The following is a 19,087-nucleotide window of genomic DNA, read 5'->3' on the forward strand; positions in this document are numbered from 1 at the left end:
AGTTTTTTCATTGGCCTGTCTGATTTCTGGCAAGAGCAGTCTAATCTGATCTCTCTCTTTTACTTGCATTGCAGAAAATACTTCGGAACTATACAAAGAACTCCTAGAAAATGAAAAGAAGAATTTTCAGTTGGTCAGGTCTGCAGCTAGAGACCTTGGTGGAATACCTGCTATGATCCATCACTCAGATATGTCAAATACAATTCCCGACGAGAAGGTAAGTAAAAGTTTCTTAACCAATAATACCTCTTAATAATTAGAGTCTCAGACGACAGGAAGTTTTATATTCTCTGTCTCATGGAAACTTCTGTTTTCATCTTTTATGTTATCTCTTAGGTGGTTATTACCTATTTGTCATTTCTTTGTGCGAGGCTTTTGGATCTTCGTAAAGAAACGAGAGCCGCTCGACTTATACAAACAACTTGGAGAAAATATAAGCTAAAAAAGGATCTAAAACGCCATCAGGTACTCCTCAAAAATGAAAAAACACTATAACCTAAACTGTAGTTCATAAGATGTCAGCTGATTGATTCTTGGTACTGTTCTTACGTTTTACCGAGGTAGGAAATTACTGAGGTAATTTTCATAATTGTGTGTGTTTCGAGTTGGGGATGAACATTTTCCCCTAACTCCTCATGTTTCCTTCATTCAATATTTCTTCCAGCCTCTGCCCCAAGGGACATGGAGTACCTTAACCACGTTATAAATTGGTGAAAAGTTAACTGGGGAGGTCTGACTCAGCTCTTCCCTCCTTCCTCCTGGACTCTGACTTGCCTCCGGGAAACAGGAGTTTTCCTTTAATTTTTCATGCTGTGCTCTGGAAGGCTTGACCCCAACCAGTGCCATTCGGGCCTGGGTGTCGCCTGCCTGATTCTGCAGTTCAATTAGCCAGCTCATTTTGTCTGCCATGGAACTGTCTTCTAGGTTATCCTTTGTTAGTTTAAAAGCAGCATTTTGGTTTCCATCGTTTTATTTCTCAAAATGTTTAGGACCTGAGCACAGGGAGAAGGATGTTATTTACTGTTTTCCTTTGCAACCCCAGTAGTATGAATTTTGCATTAACATAAAATAAGAGTTTTCTTGAGTTCTGAGAAAAATATCATTTTTAACAATCTGAGAAATGGTCTCCTTGATCAAATTGAAAAAACTATTTTAATCCTTTTATCTCAGTACTCTTTCCACTAATGATGCTGTATTTATTTGGAGAAATCAAAGAAGCAGCCATGCTTAAGAAATTTTATCAGATCTGTTTCAGAAATACATTTCACCCAGGATTGCGCCTCGGTTTTGAATTACAATGCACTTACGATAAAGTTCTTAGTAGCTGTAAAGTAGCTAAATTTTGGCGAATCATAAACATACCATGTTTTCTCTCACACCATATCAGACCTGGAAATAACACTAATTGAAATAATCTGCTCTGGCCCCACTAAGTCTTGGTAGTAACTTTTGGGAAGTAGGCAGTGACTTACATTCGCAAGGGGTGTTCTCTGCTGCCACGTATTCTCTGTGCCTTCTTTCACCCCTTATCTTCCCAGGGTCCGCCTCCTTGCCCACATATCCTTGGAGGATAACTTGCACTTCTGGAGGCTTATCGGAGAATTGTTTTAGCAAAGTTTTCAGGGAGGGCACCCTCCTGGCCAGTCCTCAAATTAGTTCATTAATTCTTTTTATATGGCAATAAATGAGACAGTTAAGATTTTAAGAAACAGGTATCAATTAGTTTTTTTTTTTTTTTTTGGTAATGAAATCTTAGTTTTCTGCTCAAGGTAGTCTTGTATTAATCACACATATCAATTGCAGAAATTTCTTAGCTTTTTCCTCACAAGATTCCTTTTCTTGATTTATTTCCTTTGTCCAAGTATTGGAAATTTCCCTTTTTTTTTTTGAAAACCACTGCTTCTCTCCTTTCTCCAGGTGACAATACTCCTTTTCTTATACAATTACACTGAGATCCAAGTATACCTCTTCATTTGCTATTGGGAACATTAAGCAGCAGGTTCCCTTCATATTCCTGTAGAAATATCACAAGGTAGTAAGCACATAAACATTACCTTGAGGTAGCTATTTTCCAGGTTCTATATTTTCCTTTAGTCATTATTATAATTTAGATAAACTATTTATTGAGAATAGAATGGTTCAAGCTCTTGTTGTGATGGAGAAGCATTGGCTAAACAGCCCAAATTCCCTGACGAATGAAGCAGGGTTATCCAAGGGTCCCCGACACATTCTACCTCTTAGTTCTTCCTGAGTGAATAGGCACCAGTTCCAAAGCAAAGTAAATTCTTTACATATACAAAGCAAAATAAAAATAAACTGGTAACACGTTGGCTCAGCCACACGGTAGAATTAAAAATGATGACATGTGGTCAGTGACTGCGGGTATGGGAACTTTTGCCATTGGTTTATGTAAGTTTTCAAATAGTTGCTAGTTTTTGTAATATATTTGGCTCTTTGAACTTATCTACTTTCCTTCTGTAGCTTTTCTAATGTCACATACAATTGTTCCACATTAGTTTGCTTGAGATTGAGATGATCTACAAGCTGAATTCAGTTTCATTTTACATCAACTTATTGCATCCAAAAATGCCCCTGGTCCTTAGAGCTTTTGACTCAAAAGCTACTTTTGAACTGCATTGTATTCTTTATTAAGCTAATCAGTTGGGTGCTTTTTATTCCCCTGAAATATTTTTCTTTTAAACTGTGGTAAAGAACACATATCATAAAATATACCATCTTAACTGTGTTTTAGGTTATTCCTAGTTTTAAAGTTTACAGATCACTACCATTTGTAGTGTTAAGTATATTTGCATTGTTGTGAAACAGATCTCCAGAAGTTTTTCAATTTGGAGAACTGCAACTTTGTACTCATTAACCATTCCCCATTTCCTCCCCCACTTATCCCTGGTAACTACCTTTCTACTTCCTATTTTGACTACTTTAGACACCTAATATAAGTGGAATCATACAGTATATTCATCCCTGTGTGACTGGCTTCTTTCACTTAACATATGCCCTCAAGGTTCACCCATGTTGTAGCCTGCAGCAGAATTTCCTTCATTTTAAAGGCTGCATAGTATTCCATTGTGTGTATATACCACATTTTGTTTATCCATTCAATGGGCATTTGGGTTACTTCCACCTCTGGGCTATTGTGAATAATGCTGCTATGAACAGGAGTGTACAAATCCCTCTTTTCGACCCCGTTTTCAGTTCTGTTGGAGATCTACCTACAAGTGGTATTGCTGGATCATATGGTAATTCTATTTTTGAATTTTTTTGAAGAACCACTATACTGTTTTCCAATAGTAGTCACTGTGGGTTGCATTTTACAATCCCACCAATAGTGAACAAAGATTCCAGCTACTCCATGATCCCTGCCAGCAGTTGTTGTTTTCTGGTTGTTTGTTTGTAGTAGTTTAGAGATATCTCATTGTGATTTTGATATGCATTTCTCTGATGATTAGTGTTGTTGAGCATCTTTTCATATGCTTGTTGCCCATTTGTATGTCATCTTTGGTGAAATATCTTCGTTTGCCCATATTTTAATTGGGTTATTTGATTTTTTATTGTTGAGTTGTAACAATTCTTTATATACTCTAGATACAAGTTCCTTATTAGATATATGATTTGCAAATTTTTTTTTCAGTATGTAGGTTTCCTTTTCACTCTGTTGATTGTGTCCTTTGATGAACAAAATTTTTTGTTTGATGTAATCCCATTTTGTCTAATTTTTGCTTTTGTGCCTGTGCTTTTGGTGTCATATCTTATAAATCATTGCTAAATCCAATGTTATGAAATTTTACCCTATGTTTTCTACTAAGAGTTTTATACCTTTGGGTTGAATGTTTAGGACTTTCATCCAGTTTGTGTTAATAAATGCATAGGGTGTGAGATAAGGGTCCAGCTTCACTCTCTGATATGTTGGTATCCAAACACCAGTTTTCACAACACCATTCATTGAAGAGACTGTCCCTTTCCCATTGAGTGGTCTCGGCACCCTTGTTAAAGATCAATTACCCAGTTACATGGGGGTTTATTTCTGGGCAGTCTATTCTATTACATTGTTCTATATATCTGTCTTTATGCTGGTTCCACACTGTTTGATTATTGTAGCTTTGTGATATGTTTTGAAATTGTGGGTGTTGGTGAAGGGGAGTGTGCTTTTAACTTGGATCTTTATAGCCTTAAAGGCCACAGGCTTCACAGGGCACTGACAATGACGTTAGATGGCTTAATCCACTTGTTGGACATAATTCCTCAGCCTAATTTTAGAACTTTCTAGTCTTTCCTCACTCAAGGGTGTGATCCAATATATGGCCCCCGCCATTCCTTAGTATATGTTTCAGTCCATTAGTTCCCTTTTTCCTCTGTCAGAATAGCAGTTTGATCCCTTCCCTAGGAAACTGCTAATCTCTGTGTAGAGGCAAACTGCTAATCTCTGTGTAGAGCCCACTCTTGCGTAGTGCGTGGTCCCAGACAGCAATGCAAAGGGTTATCAGACGATCTCTAAGTTGTTCCTTTTCACTAGATGAATAATTTATATTCCAGTTTCTAATTCAGGTGAACTGAAGTGATAGATCTAGCCTTGAAGAGTATAGCAAAATGATTAAGAGCACGAACTCTGAAGCCAGACTACCTATGTCCAATCCTGGCCATCCTCCTGGTGGACTGACTATCTACCTGAGCGCTCAGCCCCAGTTTCCTCATGGCCATGAGAGTAGTGCCTGTTCATCTGTTCTTAATGGTTGTTGTGAGGTTGGGTGAATCATTCCTGCAGTGTTTAGAATGGTGCCTGACACCTGGTATTTAATCTTTTATTATTTATACTAATTCATGATTAGAAGTAAGAAGTAGAGATGTGCAGGGCACTGGCCTCTAGCGCTCCCGGGGCAGCCACCTCCTCTCTGGCCACCGATGCTGCAGGGCAATGCTGGCATCAGTTATCACAACCCAGTACTCTGTTCTCTTCAGCCTGTATGGCTTAAAGCCACCATGTATTCTGGGGATAAAGGAGGGTATTTTGCCTTTCCTTTTTTGTGAATTCCTTTCTTCAAATTGTAGCAGAACAGTACCACCTTATACTGTAAAGCATTTGTTTTAGAGTCTCTTTTTTTCTCCTACAGTCCATCCCTTTCTCAAATCAAACATGAATTCACTGCACCATAATGAGACACATACCACATTTAAATTGACTTTATATTGACTACCGATGATCTGTGATAAATCAAACATGTCTGTGATCATTATTTTAGGATGATATTTCCTAGGAATCTTTGTTTTATCATATAACTATATCTGCACATCTATTCAATATGTTCAACAATATATCAGCTATTTCAACATGCCCAGAAGTGATGAGCATATTTTACAATAAGTCTGGGGGACATTTTATTTCCAGGATCGATTTGATTAATATTTAACAGGTGATTTTCTTACAAATAATGGTTTAGGGTCTTAAGTGAGTAAGTGCTTTTTTTTTTTTCTAGAAGAGAGACAAAGCTGCAAGAATTATTCAGTCAGCTGTAATCAATTTTCTAACTAAACGACAATTCAAAAAGGAGGTCAACGCAGCATTGGTCATTCAGAAATATTGGCGAAGACTCTTAGCGAAGAGAAAATTATTAATGTTAAAAAAGGAAAAACTAGAAAAAGTTCAAAATAAATCAGCATCTGTTATTCAGGTATAGTATTCTGAATTTTTGAATTTAAAAGGGTTTAATGACATTTTTAAGAAAGTAAAATATGATAAAGTTTTAAATTATTATATTTTAGGCTTCTATATTTTATGTAGTACTTAAGCTTAACAAATATTTGATACCTCCCTGCTACATGTAAAACTCTTGGCTGTGTTCAGCATAAAGGTCAAACAAATCGAAACACCTCTTTTGCTCTGAAGGAGGGAACAGTCTAATTCTGTACCCCGTGCTGTCTTCTTTGCTTTACATTAGAAGTTTGCAATCTTCCACTGTGGGTCATGCTGGCACACTGTATCCTTCTACCTTGTATATCCATAAACCCAGCCACACTCTCTTTTGCATCTTTACTATGAGTCCTGGAAATTTTTCTTTGGGGATAACAGTGTACATCTTCCTCTCCAACCCACTTAGTTGGCAAGTGCTGGAAATACTACTTATCATCAGTTTATAGAATGCCTATGTAATTTTTCTACTGAGTAAAAAAAAAAAAAAATTAACTTATCTACTTTACTTAATGGACATATTCCTTACATCCAAATGTTAGTCTTTGATATTACATTCTATTTTAATAACATCAGAGAGGTGTACTATTTAAATTTACCCTATGTAAATGCCATTGAATTTTATCTATTTTATAAACTTGGAGATTTGTTTCTGGCTACTACTACTGAAAGTGAGAGATTCTGATTTAATAAATTCTCTTTCTCTGAACCTTTTTTTTAATGTGGAATATTACACATAAAAAATTGCACAAAACACAAATGTAGAGCCTAATGGTTTTTCACTAAGTGAATACTTACGTAACCACACCCTAGGTCAAGAAATAGAATATTGCTAGCCTCTCAGAAGGCATTTCTCAATCAGTTAATCCCCCAGCCCAGCCGAAGGTAACCATTATTCTAATGTATGCTAATCATGCCTTTTTCCTATACATCTTTCTTAAATGCTCTAATATTGTCTTGCCTGTTTTTTGAATTTTACATAGAGGGGTTCAGACAGTGTGAATTCTTTTATTGAACATGAAATTTGTGGAGATTTATCAGTGTTGTTGAGTGTAACTGTGATTTAACTTTCATTTTATAATATCCTGCAATTTATTTGTCTGTTCTGTTGTTGATGGACATCTGGCTTTCTGGTTTTGAGTTGTTATGACTAAAGCTTTTATGAACGTGCCTTTTGGTGTGAAATATATTCACTCTGTTTGGCATATACCTACGAGTACAACTGTTTGTCTTAGAGTATATATATTTCAGTTTTAGTACATACTGCCAAGGACTTTTCTAAGGTAGTTATAGCACCACCAGCTGTTTATAATACTTGGAAGTTATCTCTTTAATTTTAGCCATCCTGGTCACCATTCTGGTCGTTGTGTGGTGGTATCTTAGAATAGATTTAATTTGCATTCCCTTGATAATGAATGACATTGAACACATTTTCATATTGAAAGTCTTCTTTCATGAAGTGTTTCTTCAAGGATCTTTTTTTCCGTTTCTTATTTTGATTGTTTGCTTTCTTGTGGATTTGTAAGAGATCTTTATCTATTCTGGTTATCAGACCTTTGTTGGATATGTGGGTTTTAAATGTCTTCTCCCAGACCGTGGTTTATAGTTTTATGTCTTCAGTGAAAGATCTTAATTTTCTTTTATGGTTAGTGGGTTTTTTTTTTTTTTTTGAACCATTTAAGGAGTGTTTTTTCAACCTAAGGCCTTGAAGATATTCTCCTGTATTATATTCTGAATCCTTTAATGTGTTGTCTTTCACATTTAGATCTCTCTTGAAATTAATTTTTGCATATGATTTGTGTTAGGGACCATTTTTCTTTTTGTATATATGGATAGCCATTGTTTCAGTTACAATTTACTGAAATGACCACACTTGCCTCATTGCTGTGCTATCTTTAATTATTTTTTATTTTTTTTTTATTTTTGGCTGTGTTGGGTCTTCGTTGCTGCGTGCGAGCTTTCTCTTGTTGCAGTGATCGGGGGCTACTCTTTGTTGTGGTGTGCAGGCTTCTCATTGCGTTGGCTTCTCTTGTTGTGGAGCACAGGCTCTAGGCGCGTGGGCTCAGTAGTTGTGGCTCACAGGCTTAGTTGCTCCGCGGCATGTGGGATCTTCCCGGACCAGGACTCGAACCTGTGTCCCCTGCATTGGCAGGCGGATTCTTAACCACTGCCCCACCAGGGAAGCCCTGCTGTGCTATCTTTAGCATACATAAAATATTCTTATATGTGTGGTTCTGTTTCTAGAGTTTTTTCTATTTCATTGTTCTTTTTGTCTACCAGTGAGCCATGTACTCTAGTTTTACAAGAAATCTGGATGTCTGGTAGATAAAACTTTCTTTGTTTTCTTTAAGAAGTTTTTGGCTATTCTAAAGTCCTCTGCATTTTCACACGTTTTGAATCTGAAGTTTAAAAAATATTGGAATTTGATTGAGATTTAATTGAATAGGTCAGTTTAGTTAGAATTGATATCTTTAGCTACTAAACGTGGTATTTATTTCCTATTTATTTAGGCCGTCTTTAAAAGTCTCCTAAAATGGTTTTATGATCTGATGCAAGAGGTCTTAAATATCTTCATTTGTTCCTAGGTATATTATAAATTTTTTTAAATTTAAATTTAATAAATTTTAACTTTACGTTGATTAAAATTAAAATTTTTAAATTAACCCTCAGTAAAATGTGCTTTTCTTTTTTTGGTGTGTGGTTCCACAGATTTAAACACACATACACATGTGTTTAAACACAGTTGTGAAATCATCACCTCAATCAGAATACAGAACAGTTCCATCTCCCAGAAGAACTGTTGCATTCTATTTCTTTGCGGTCCTTTCTCCCTCCTCACCCAGCCCCAGGCACCCAAGCTCTGCTCTCTATTCCCATAGTTTTGCCTTTTTGAGAATGTCGCATAAGGGAGCCATGCGGTAGGTAAGTTTTGAGACTGGTTTTTTTCCCTCTCTGCAGGATGCCTTTGAGTCTCATCCAAGTTGTTGCATGTATCAGTGGTTTATTCTCCTTCATTGCTGAATAGTATTCCATTGTATGGATGTACCACAATTTGATTATACATTAATCTGTTGAGAGGTATTTGCATTGTTTCCAGTTTTAGGTGATTTCATTCCATTAGGGTAAACAGCTGGGAATGAGATTGCTGGGTCATTTGGTAAGTGTATGTTTAGCTCCATAAGATATCACCAAACTGTATCTAGAGTGGCTTAACCCACTTTGCTGCCCACCCCCAAAGTGTAAGGATGCTAATTGCTCCATATCCTTAGCAACACGGATTTCCATGTTTTTCAGTCGTTCTGATGGATGTGTAGTGGTGTCTTGGTTTTAGTTTCTATTTTCCTAATGGCTATGTATATGTCTTCAAATGCTTAATTGCCTTTCGATTATCTTCTTTATGAAGTGTCTCTTGAAATCTTTTGCCCATTTTTATAATTGAGAGCTTATCTTATTGAGTTTTGAGACTTTTTCTATATTCTGGGTACAAGTTGTTTGTCAGTGATTTGCAACTATTTTCTCTTAATAGGCCTTTTACAGACAGAGTTTGCTGGTCTTTGATCTTGGTGAATGTTCTGTGTACTTGAAAAGAATGTGTATTCTGTTGTTGGGTGGAGTGTTCTATAAATGTCAATTAGATCTACTTGGGTGACGATATTTAACAGTTCTTTTATATCCTAACTGGTGTTCTGTTTATTTAGTCTTATACCAAGAGAGCAGTATTTAAGTCTCTAACTATAATTGTGGATATATCTTTCTCCCTTTGGTTTTATCCACCTGTATTTTGAAGATGTTTTGTTAGGTGCATACACATTTGGAATTTTTATGTCCTCTTGGTGAGTTGAGTTTTGTTTTTTATCATCATTTTTTATCATTGGTGAGTTGAATTTTTTTAAATCATTTTTTATCATTGTGTAATGTTCCTTTTTTATCCTTCAAAATTTTCTTTGCTCTGAAGTCAACCTTGCATGCTCTTACTATAACCACTCCAGCTTTCACTTGATTATCATTCGCAGGGTATATTTTTTTCCTTTCTTTTACTTATTATTTGCTTACATCATTATATATGGCTTAAAGTCTTGACATATAGTTTTTATGTTTTGAAAATCTCTATCTTTTAATTGATGATTTATACGATTTATATTTCAGATATTTATCAATATGCTTGGATTTGGGTCTATCATTTTATTGTTTCGTTTTCTGAATGTTCACTTTCTTTCATTCTTCTCTTTCCCCTTTCCTGTCTTTTCAATTATTTGAATACATTTTAGTGTTACATTTTAGTTTATCATTTTTCTTTTTAGTTATTATTTTATCCCCTTGTACAGGGGTTTGGTTATTTGGGGTTTGTTTGTTTGTTTGTTTGGTTGGTTTTTTGCCTTTTTTTGGTTGCTATAGGCATTTCAGTATACAAAACTTTTAATCTACTTAGAATCAATATTTTATCCCTTTAAATGGAATGTAGAAAACTTACCACTATCTAGGTCCCTTTGCTCCCCCCACTTTTATGTTTTAGTGGTCTTATTTATTAAACCTACATACAAATAAAATCACATCAGGTAATGTTATAAGTTTTGCTTTCAATCATAATAAATATTTTAAAGAGTACATGAGAATAATATCCTGTTAATGCAGATACTTTTCATTTCTGTAGCTTTGCTTTCTTTTTTTATAGTACACTTTTTGCAATTTATGAACATTTTAATTAACTAAAGTCCTTAGTTTCCATAGGTTTCACTCTTTATGTGGTATAGTTGTGCTTTGACAAAAATCCTGCCCTAAAAATCCTTTCTGCTTTACGTATTCATCTCTTATCCCTCTGCAAAATCCTGGGCAGCCATTGATCTTTTTACTGTCTCTATACTTTTGCTTTTTCCAGGATGTCCTATAATTTGAACTCATCAATATGTAGCCTTTTCAGATAGGTTCTCTCACTTCACAATATGCATTTAAGTTTCTTTTATGTCTTTTCCTGCCTTGATAGTTTGTTTCTTTTTATTGCTGAATAACATTCTATCATATTGATGTACCACAGTCGTTTTTATCCTTTCACCTATTGAAGGACGTGTTGGTTGCTTCTAATTTGGGGCCATTATGAATAAAGGTGCTATAAACACCTGTGTGCAGGTTTTTCTGTGGACTTGGTTTTCAACTTCTTTGGGTAGGTACCTAGGAATGGGATTGCTTGATCATATGACAAAATTATATTTAGGTTTGTGAGAAACTGCCAAACTGTCTTCCAAAGTGGCTGTACCATTTTGCATTCCCACCAGCAATGAGTGAGAGTTCCTGTTGCTCCACTTCCTGGCCAGCATTTGGTGTTGTCACTGTTTTAGACTTTACCATTAAAAATAGATGTGTATAGGCATCACATTGCTGTTTCAATTTGCAATTCCCTAGTGCATTTGATGTTAAGCATCTTTTCATATGCCATTTACAATCTGTATATCTTCTTTGGTGAAGCATTCAGATATTTTCCCCATTTTAAAATTCTTATTGCCCATTTTTGAATTCTTTATTGTTGAGTTTTAAGGGTTCTCTGTATAACTGGATACAAACCCTTTATCAGATTTATATTTTATAAATATTTCCTCCTAGTTTATGGCTTATCTTTTTGTTCTGTTAACAGAGTCTTTCACAGGGCAGATTTTTTTTTTTTGATTTTAATAAACTCTGACATCAATTTTTTTTCTTTCATGGATTATACTTTTGACATTATATCTAAAAAGCCATTGCCAAACCCAAAGTTACTTAGATATTCTATTGTTATCTCTCAGAAGTTCTATAGTTTTGCATTTTACATTCAGATCTATGATCTATTTGAGTTAATTTTTGTGAAAGGTTAAGAGTTAGTGCTTGACTCACTTTTCTTTCATATGGATGTCTACTTCTTCCAGTACCACTTGTTGACAAAACTACCTTTTTTTTTTTTTTAACAGTGCATGGGCCTCTCACTGCTGTGGCCTCTCTCATTGCGGAGCACAGGCTCCGGACGCGCAGGTTCAGCGGCCATGGCTCACGGGCCCAGCCGCTCCGCGGCCTGTGGGATCCTCCCGGACCGGGGCACGAACCCGTGTCCCCTGCATTGGCAGGCGAACTCTCAACCACTGCACCACCAGGGAAGCCCGACAAAACTATCTTTTATCCATTCAGTTGTGTTGTTTGTTTATCAAACATCAGTTGACTATGTTGCATGGGTCTATTTCTGGGCTCCTTATTCTGTTCCATTGATCTATTTTTCTATTATTTTGCCAGTATCACACTGTCTCAATTACTGTGGCTTTATAATAACTTTTGAAGTTGTATGATGTTAGTCCTCCAACTTTGTTTTTCTTCACTATTGTATTTGCTATTCTGGGTATTTTGCATCACCTTATGTACTTTAGAAGCAGTCTGCCAGTGTTCACAAAGTAACTGGATGAGATTTTGATTGAGACGACATTGAATTGATAGATCCAGGTGGGAAGAACTGGCATCTTAACAAAATCCAGCCTTCCTATCTATGAATATGATATATCTCTATTTATTTAGATATTCTGTGTTATCTTTCAGCACAGTTTTGTAGCTCTGACAGATCTTGTGCATATTTTGTTAGAGATATTCTTAAGTATTTCTCTTTTTTTTGCTAGTAATGTTAATGTTTCCATATTCTACAAATTTGCTATAATTGCTTATTCCAGGAGGGTTTTTTTGTCATTTCTTTGAATTTTCTACATAAATGATCATGTCATCTATGAACAAAAAAAGGGTTTATTTCTCCTCTGTCTGCATAGCTTTTATGTCCTTTTCTTATTGCATTAGGCAGGACCTCTAGTAGATGCTAAATAGGCTTGGTGAGAGGATACATCCTTGTATTATTCCTGGTCTAAGAGGGAAAGCATTTAGTTTCTCACCGTTAAATCTGATGATAGCTGTAGGTTTGTGTAAATGTTCTTATTATACTGAGGAGGTTCCCCTCTACTCTTAGTTTGTTGAGACATTTCTTTCTCTTTTTTTCCCCAGTCATTTTTTTTCTTTCTTGTTCAGCCTAGAGAATTTGTATTGATCTCCAAGTTCATTGATTCTTCTGTCATCTCCATTCTGCTACTGAGCCATGCCAGTGAGGTTTTTTGTTGCTGTTGTCTTGGTTATTGTGTTTTCAGTTCTAATATTCCCATTTGGTTCTTAGTTGTATCTTTGATGGTTTTTTTCTGAGACTTTTAATCCTTCCATTAGTCCCCGCCACATCTTAGCAATATTTGGAGTGTTTTGGACAAAGGAATGGTCTTATTGCGAGAAGAACGTCCAGAGCTTGATGACCAGTAGCCAGGATCCGCTTGAGACTTTGTAGCTCGCATGTTGCTGAGATAACTAAGGAGTTAGGGAATGTGGGGTGGTTGGGAAGGAAGCAAGAGGAAAAAGCTTTATTACTTCTCAAGTCTTTCCAGAATCCTACTTTTTAACCATGTATCTATAATTCCTAAATTTTATTCTTAATGAAAATACTGACTCAGAGAGTGCTGTGACTCAGTGATATTTCTCAAAATCCTGGGTTGATGTTACCAGGCCTGTAACACAGGGTCCCTCCTATAAACAGTTTTCAATCATTATAAGATAGCTTAGCAACCTTGATAAAAGGGGAAAATATAAGATCCAGAGATAAATTCATAGGAAATTACTTAGTATCAATAGATAGCAGAATATTACTATAGTTTCATTTTAAATCTTCTAATATATTATTCTAATATAGCATAAACTTGTTTATATTTCTTATGTCTCCTGAATACAAATGCCATATAAATATCATTAGTTTGGATTGGCTACAGTTGTATCAACACAGAAACTAAACTATAAACAAAAGAGATAAGTATCTTCTTTAAAAATATATTGCTTTTAAAATTAATGTCTTTGTTTTTAAGCAAAATGTTAGAAACGTTAATACTTTCAAGAGTGTTAAGTATAGAAAGATGTGTCTATTTTACTTTGTGTCCTTTCTTACCTTTTTCAGAGATATTGGAGAAGATATTCCACTAGAAAACAGTTTCTGAAGCTGAAATATTATTCAATCATCCTGCAGTCTAGGATAAGAATGATCATTGCTGTTGCTTCTTACAAACGATACCTTTGGGCTGCAGTTACAATTCAGAGGCATTGGCGTGCTTGTTTAAGAAGAAAGCAGGATCAACAGAGATATGAAATGCTAAGATCATCAGCCCTTATAATCCAGTCTGCGTTCAGAAGATGGAGGCAACGTAAAATGCAGCTACAAACAGAAGCTGCAATAACACTGCAAAGAGCTTTTAGAGAACGGTGTGTCAGGAAACAGGTTAAAGAAGAGAAAGCTGCCATGGTCATACAATCCTGGTACAGGATGCAGAGAGAATTACGGAAATACATTCATATTAGATCTTGTGTTGTCATCATTCAGACAAGATTTCGGTGCTTTCAAGCCCAAAAGTTATATAAAAGGAAAAAAGAGTCTATCCTCTCTCTCCAGAAGTACTACAAAGCATATCTGAAAGGAAAGGTTGAGCGCACCAGCTATTTGCAGAAACGGGCTGCAGCCATCCGACTACAGGCCGCTTTCAGGGGAATGAAAGCTCGTAATTTACGCAAACAGATCACCGCTGCTTGTGTCTTTCAGTCATACTGGAGAATGAGACAGGACAGACTTCGATTTCTAAACCTTAAGAAAAATATTATCAGATTGCAGGCACACATAAGGAAGCATCAACAACTACAGAAATATAAGAAGATGAAGAAAGCCGCCCTTGTAATTCAGATTCATTTTCGAGCTTACATTTCAGCCAAGAAAGTTCTAACTTCTTACCAGAAGACACGATCTGCTGTCATTGTTCTGCAGTCTGCATTTAGAGGGATGCAGGCCAGGAAAAAGTTTATTCACATCCTCACATCTGTTATAAGGATTCAATCATATTACAGGGCTTATGTTTCCAGAAAAAAATTTCTGAGGCTAAAAAATGCTGCAGTGAAGTTACAATCCATCGTCAAGATGAAGCAAACTCGTAAACAATATTTACATTTAAGAGCAGCTGCACTAAAGAGAGAAGAACACATGCGGGCATCTTGCATCAAACTGCAAGCTTTTGTCAGAGGGTACCTGGTTCGAAAGCAAGTGAGGTTGCAGAGAAAAGCTGCTGTTTCACTACAGTCTCATTTCAGGATGAGAAAGATGCGCCTGTACTACCTGAAAATCTATAAAGCAACTGTTGTCATTCAGAGTTACTATCGTGCATACAAAGCGCAGGTCAATCAGAGGAAGAACTTCTTGCAAGTCAAAAGAGCAGTTATCTGCTTGCAGGCCACTTACAGAGGTTATAAGGTACGCCAGCTAATCAAACAACAATCTACAGCTGCTCTTAAAATCCAAACTGCTTTTAGAGGCTACAGTAAGAGGATGAAATATCAACCTGTGCTTCAGTCTACTCTCAAGATTCAGAGATGGTACAGGACACACAAGACTGCTTCTGACATAAGGACACATTTTTTAAAGACAAGGGCAGCTGTGATTTCTCTACAGTCCGCTTACCGTGGCTGGAAAGTTCGGAAGCAGATCAGAAGGGAACATCAAGCTGCAGTGAAGATTCAGTCTGCTTTCAGAATGGCCAAGGCCCAGAAAGAGTTCGGGTTGTTAAAAACGGCAGCATCCGTCATCCAGCAACATCTGAGAGCGCGGGCTGCAGGGAGGAGGGAACGGATGGAGTACACTGCGCTCCGCCTTGCAGCAGTGATGCTCCAGTCCACGTGGAGGGGCAGAGCAGCGAGAAGACAGGTTCAGAAGCAACACAAATGTGCTGTCCTCATACAGTCGTGCTACCGAATGTACGTGCAGCGAAAGAAGTGGAAAATCATGAAAAAAGCGGCTTGTCTGATTCAAATGTACTATCGGGCTTACAGTACTGGGAGAAAACAGCATCATTTGTATTTGAAAACCAAAGCAGCAGTAGTAATCCTACAGTCAGCTTACCGAGGTATGAGAGTGAGGAAAAAAATAAAGGAGCACCACAAGGCGGCAGCCGCTATACAATCTAGTTACAGAGCTTACCAAACCAAAAAGAAGTACGCCACCTACAGAGCGTCAGCTGTTATAATTCAGAGGTGGTATCGAGATACTAAAATTGCAGACCGTCAGCGTAAGGAATATCTTACGTTAAAGAAGGCAGCTGTGAAAATCCAAGCTGTTTATAGAGGTGTTACAGTAAGAAGACAGACTCAGCACCTGCACGCAGCAGCCACTCTTATTAAAGCCGTGTTTAAAATGCAGCAATCAAGGAGGCGATATCATCAAATGAGAACAGCAGCCGTCATAATTCAGGTAAGGTACAGAGCATATCATCAGGGTAGAACTCAACGTGCAAAGTACCTGACAACTTTGAAAGCTGTTACCATTCTCCAGGCCAGTTTCAGAGGAGGACGAGTTAGACAGACCCTGAGAAGGATGCAGACCGCAGCAACACTCATCCAGTCCCACTACAGAAGACACAGACAACAAGCTTATTTTAATAAGTTGAAGAAGGTGACAAGAATGGTGCAGCAAAAGTACCGGGCAGTGAGGGAAAGGAACATACAATTTCAAAGGTATAACAAACTGAGACATTCCGTAATCTGCATTCAGGCTGCTTTTAGGGGGATGGAAGCTAGAAGACACTTAAAAGTCATGCACTCAGCCGCGGCTATGATTCAGAGGAGATTTAGGACTCTGATGATGAGAAGGAGATTCCTGTCTCTCAGGAATACCGCTGTGTGGATTCAGAAAAAATATCGTGCAAATGTTTGCGCAAAGCATCGCTTACAACAGTTACTACGGTTACAAAAGGCAGCCCTCAAAATCCAGTCCTGGTACAGAGGGTGGGTGGTGAGGAAGAAGGTGCAAGAGATGCACCGGGCTGCTACCGTTCTCCAGGCGGCTTTCAGAAGGCACCGTGCACGTGTGAGATACCAGGCCTGGAGGCACGCCTCGCGGGTCATCCAGCAGCAATACCGGGCAAGCAGGGCCAAACTGCTGCAGAGGCAGCTCTACCTCCAGCAAAGACACTCTGCTGTGGTCCTCCAGGCTGCATTCAGGGGTATGCAAACCAGAAGACATTTGAAAAGGATGCATGCCTCTGCAACCCTGATTCAGAGCAGGTTTAGATCTTTAGTGATGAGGAAAAGGTTCCTTTCCCTCAAGAAAGCAGCTATTTTTGTTCAGAGGAAATATCGAGCCACCATTTGTGCCAAACATCACTTGCACCAATTCTTGGAGTTACAGAAGGCAGTCATTACAATCCAGCCATCTTACCGAAGGCTGATGGCAAAGAAGAAGTTACAGGAGATGCACAGGGCCGCAGCCCTCATCCAGGCAACTTTCAGAATGCACAGAACACACCTTACCTTTCAGACCTGGAAACACGCCTCGATTCTCATTCAGCAACATTACCGAGCATACAGAGCTGCAAAATTGCAAAGAGAGCATTATGTCCAACAAAGGCATTCTGCAGTGGTCATTCAGGCTGCCTATAAGGGGATGAAAGCAAGACAGCTTTTAAGGGAAAAGCACAGAGCTGCTGTCATAATACAAAGCACATACAGAATGTACAGGCAGTATTTTTTCTACCAAAAGCTTCAGTGGGCTACAAAAGTAATACAAGAAAGATATAGAGCCAATAAAAAGAAAGCTCTTCAACACAATGCACTCAAGAAAGCAGCACCCTGTGTCCAAGCAGACTTTCAGGATATGATTATAAGGAGAGAGATTCAGGAAAAGCAGCATCAGGCTGCCATTACTCTTCAGAAGCATTTTAGAGCCTTTAAAACAAGGAGGCACCATCTCCACTTTAGAGCAAAGGTAGATTTTGTTCAAAGAAGGTACAGAACACTAGTTGCAGTGCAAACCCAGGCAGTCATTTGTATACAGTCTTACTACAGAGGCTTTAAGGCACGAAGGGGTATCCAACTCATGCACCTGGCTGCCACCCGAATTCAGTCATTCTACCGAATGTACAGGGCCAGAGTGGATTATCAGGCAAAGAGAATGGCAATTGTTGTTATACAGAATTATTACAGGTCATACGCCAGAGTAAAAATGGAAAGAAAAAAATTTTTAGCCATTCACAAATCTGTAAGACCTATTCAGGCTGCGCTTAGCGGCATGAAACTTAGACAGAAATTTAAAAACATGCCCGAAGAAGAAATGGCAGTCCCTGCTGCCCAAACTGCATTCTGCTGTCACGGAACTGAAACTCAGTATGAAGCTGGCCAAAGCCCAGCACTTACGGTTCAAAGGCGGTGTAAAGCTTCTCTGGTTGGTCCCTTACAGGAAGCAGAGTATCATTCTGAAAGAAAGGCTGCAGTAACAATTCAAAAAGCTTTTCGTAAAATGGTCACAAGAAGATTGGAAAAGCACAAGCGTGCTGCCGTGCGAATTCAGTCCTTCCTTCAGATGGCTGTGTATCGAAGAAGATTCATTCAGCAGAAAAGGGCGGCTATCACTTTACAGCGGTATTTCAGGAAAAGGCAAACCAGAAAACAGTTTTTATTGTATGGAGAAGCAGCAGTCGTTTTACAAAATCACCACAGAGCCTTTTTGTCTGCAAAACATCAAAGAGAAGTTTATTTACAAATAAGAAGCAGTGTTATCGTTATTCAGGCTAGAATGGAAGGATTTATACAGAAGCGGAAGTTTCAGAAAATTAAAGATAGCACCATAAAAATCCAGGTATTTATATATTGAAATATAAAGCTTTCATTCTTTCTTTGGCCAGTATTTCTTAGAATTTATAAAATGAGCTTAAGCAGGTTGTAAAGATTAATACTTAGTTTACGTGGCCTTTTCATTTACCTTCCAAAATGGAACATTTTTGAGGTTGGGCAAAGGGTGCCAAAAATAATTCACCGCAGACGGCACAGAACTGGGATTGTTCTGAGTGTGACACCCTAAGCTTGTTGCAACTAGGGTTGCACAGTTAAAAGCAGAGACCTTGAGACCATCAGGTTGCAGCTGGCAGCTGTGAGCAGATATTGTTTTTGAGAACAGCTGGTGGTGTCCTTGAGTCTGATACAGTTCACGTTCTCAGTGATGTAGGAACATGTCTGAAACCACATCCACAATGGCCACCCGGCTCCACTGTGGATGCCTGAACCACAGTTAATCCATTTTGATTTTTAAATGCATTCTTTTCTTTAATGGTTAAAGCAGATACACAGTATATGTTTAATAGGCCACAAAAGATGCTGTTCTAGTTAACATAAAGTTCAAATTAAATCCTGTATTAGCCAGAATGACTTGCCCATACCTCAGTGTATGGAAATTTCTTCATGATAATACAGAACGAGAAATGTATGTTGCTGGGAATGCAGAGAAGAGAAACCTAAGCTAGTCACAGTGATTTAAGTTGAGATGTTAAGCTG

At 37.7% G+C, this 19,087-nt stretch overlaps 1 protein-coding gene across 2 annotated transcripts in view; it reads left to right on the forward strand.

Annotated features, from left to right (window-relative positions):
- Positions 1-19,087, forward strand: part of ASPM (assembly factor for spindle microtubules) — a gene marked incomplete at both ends in the record, with an annotated part of 67,092 nt that overhangs the window by 32,356 nt on the left and 15,649 nt on the right. Inside the window, 4 exons of one of the 2 annotated variants that reach the window (XM_082658512.1) lie at positions 75-217; positions 337-465; positions 5,490-5,684; positions 13,686-18,395. In XM_082658512.1, coding sequence (XP_082514638.1) covers positions 75-217; positions 337-465; positions 5,490-5,684; positions 13,686-18,395 — 5,177 coding nt within the window. The remainder of the gene's footprint in view (positions 1-74; positions 218-336; positions 466-5,489; positions 5,685-13,685; positions 18,396-19,087) is intronic. The other variant, XM_082658513.1, reaches the window with a different exon arrangement.

Source organism: Grampus griseus (genome assembly GCF_964374135.1).
Source record: "Grampus griseus genome assembly, chromosome: 1".
NCBI lineage: Eukaryota > Metazoa > Chordata > Mammalia > Artiodactyla > Delphinidae > Grampus > Grampus griseus.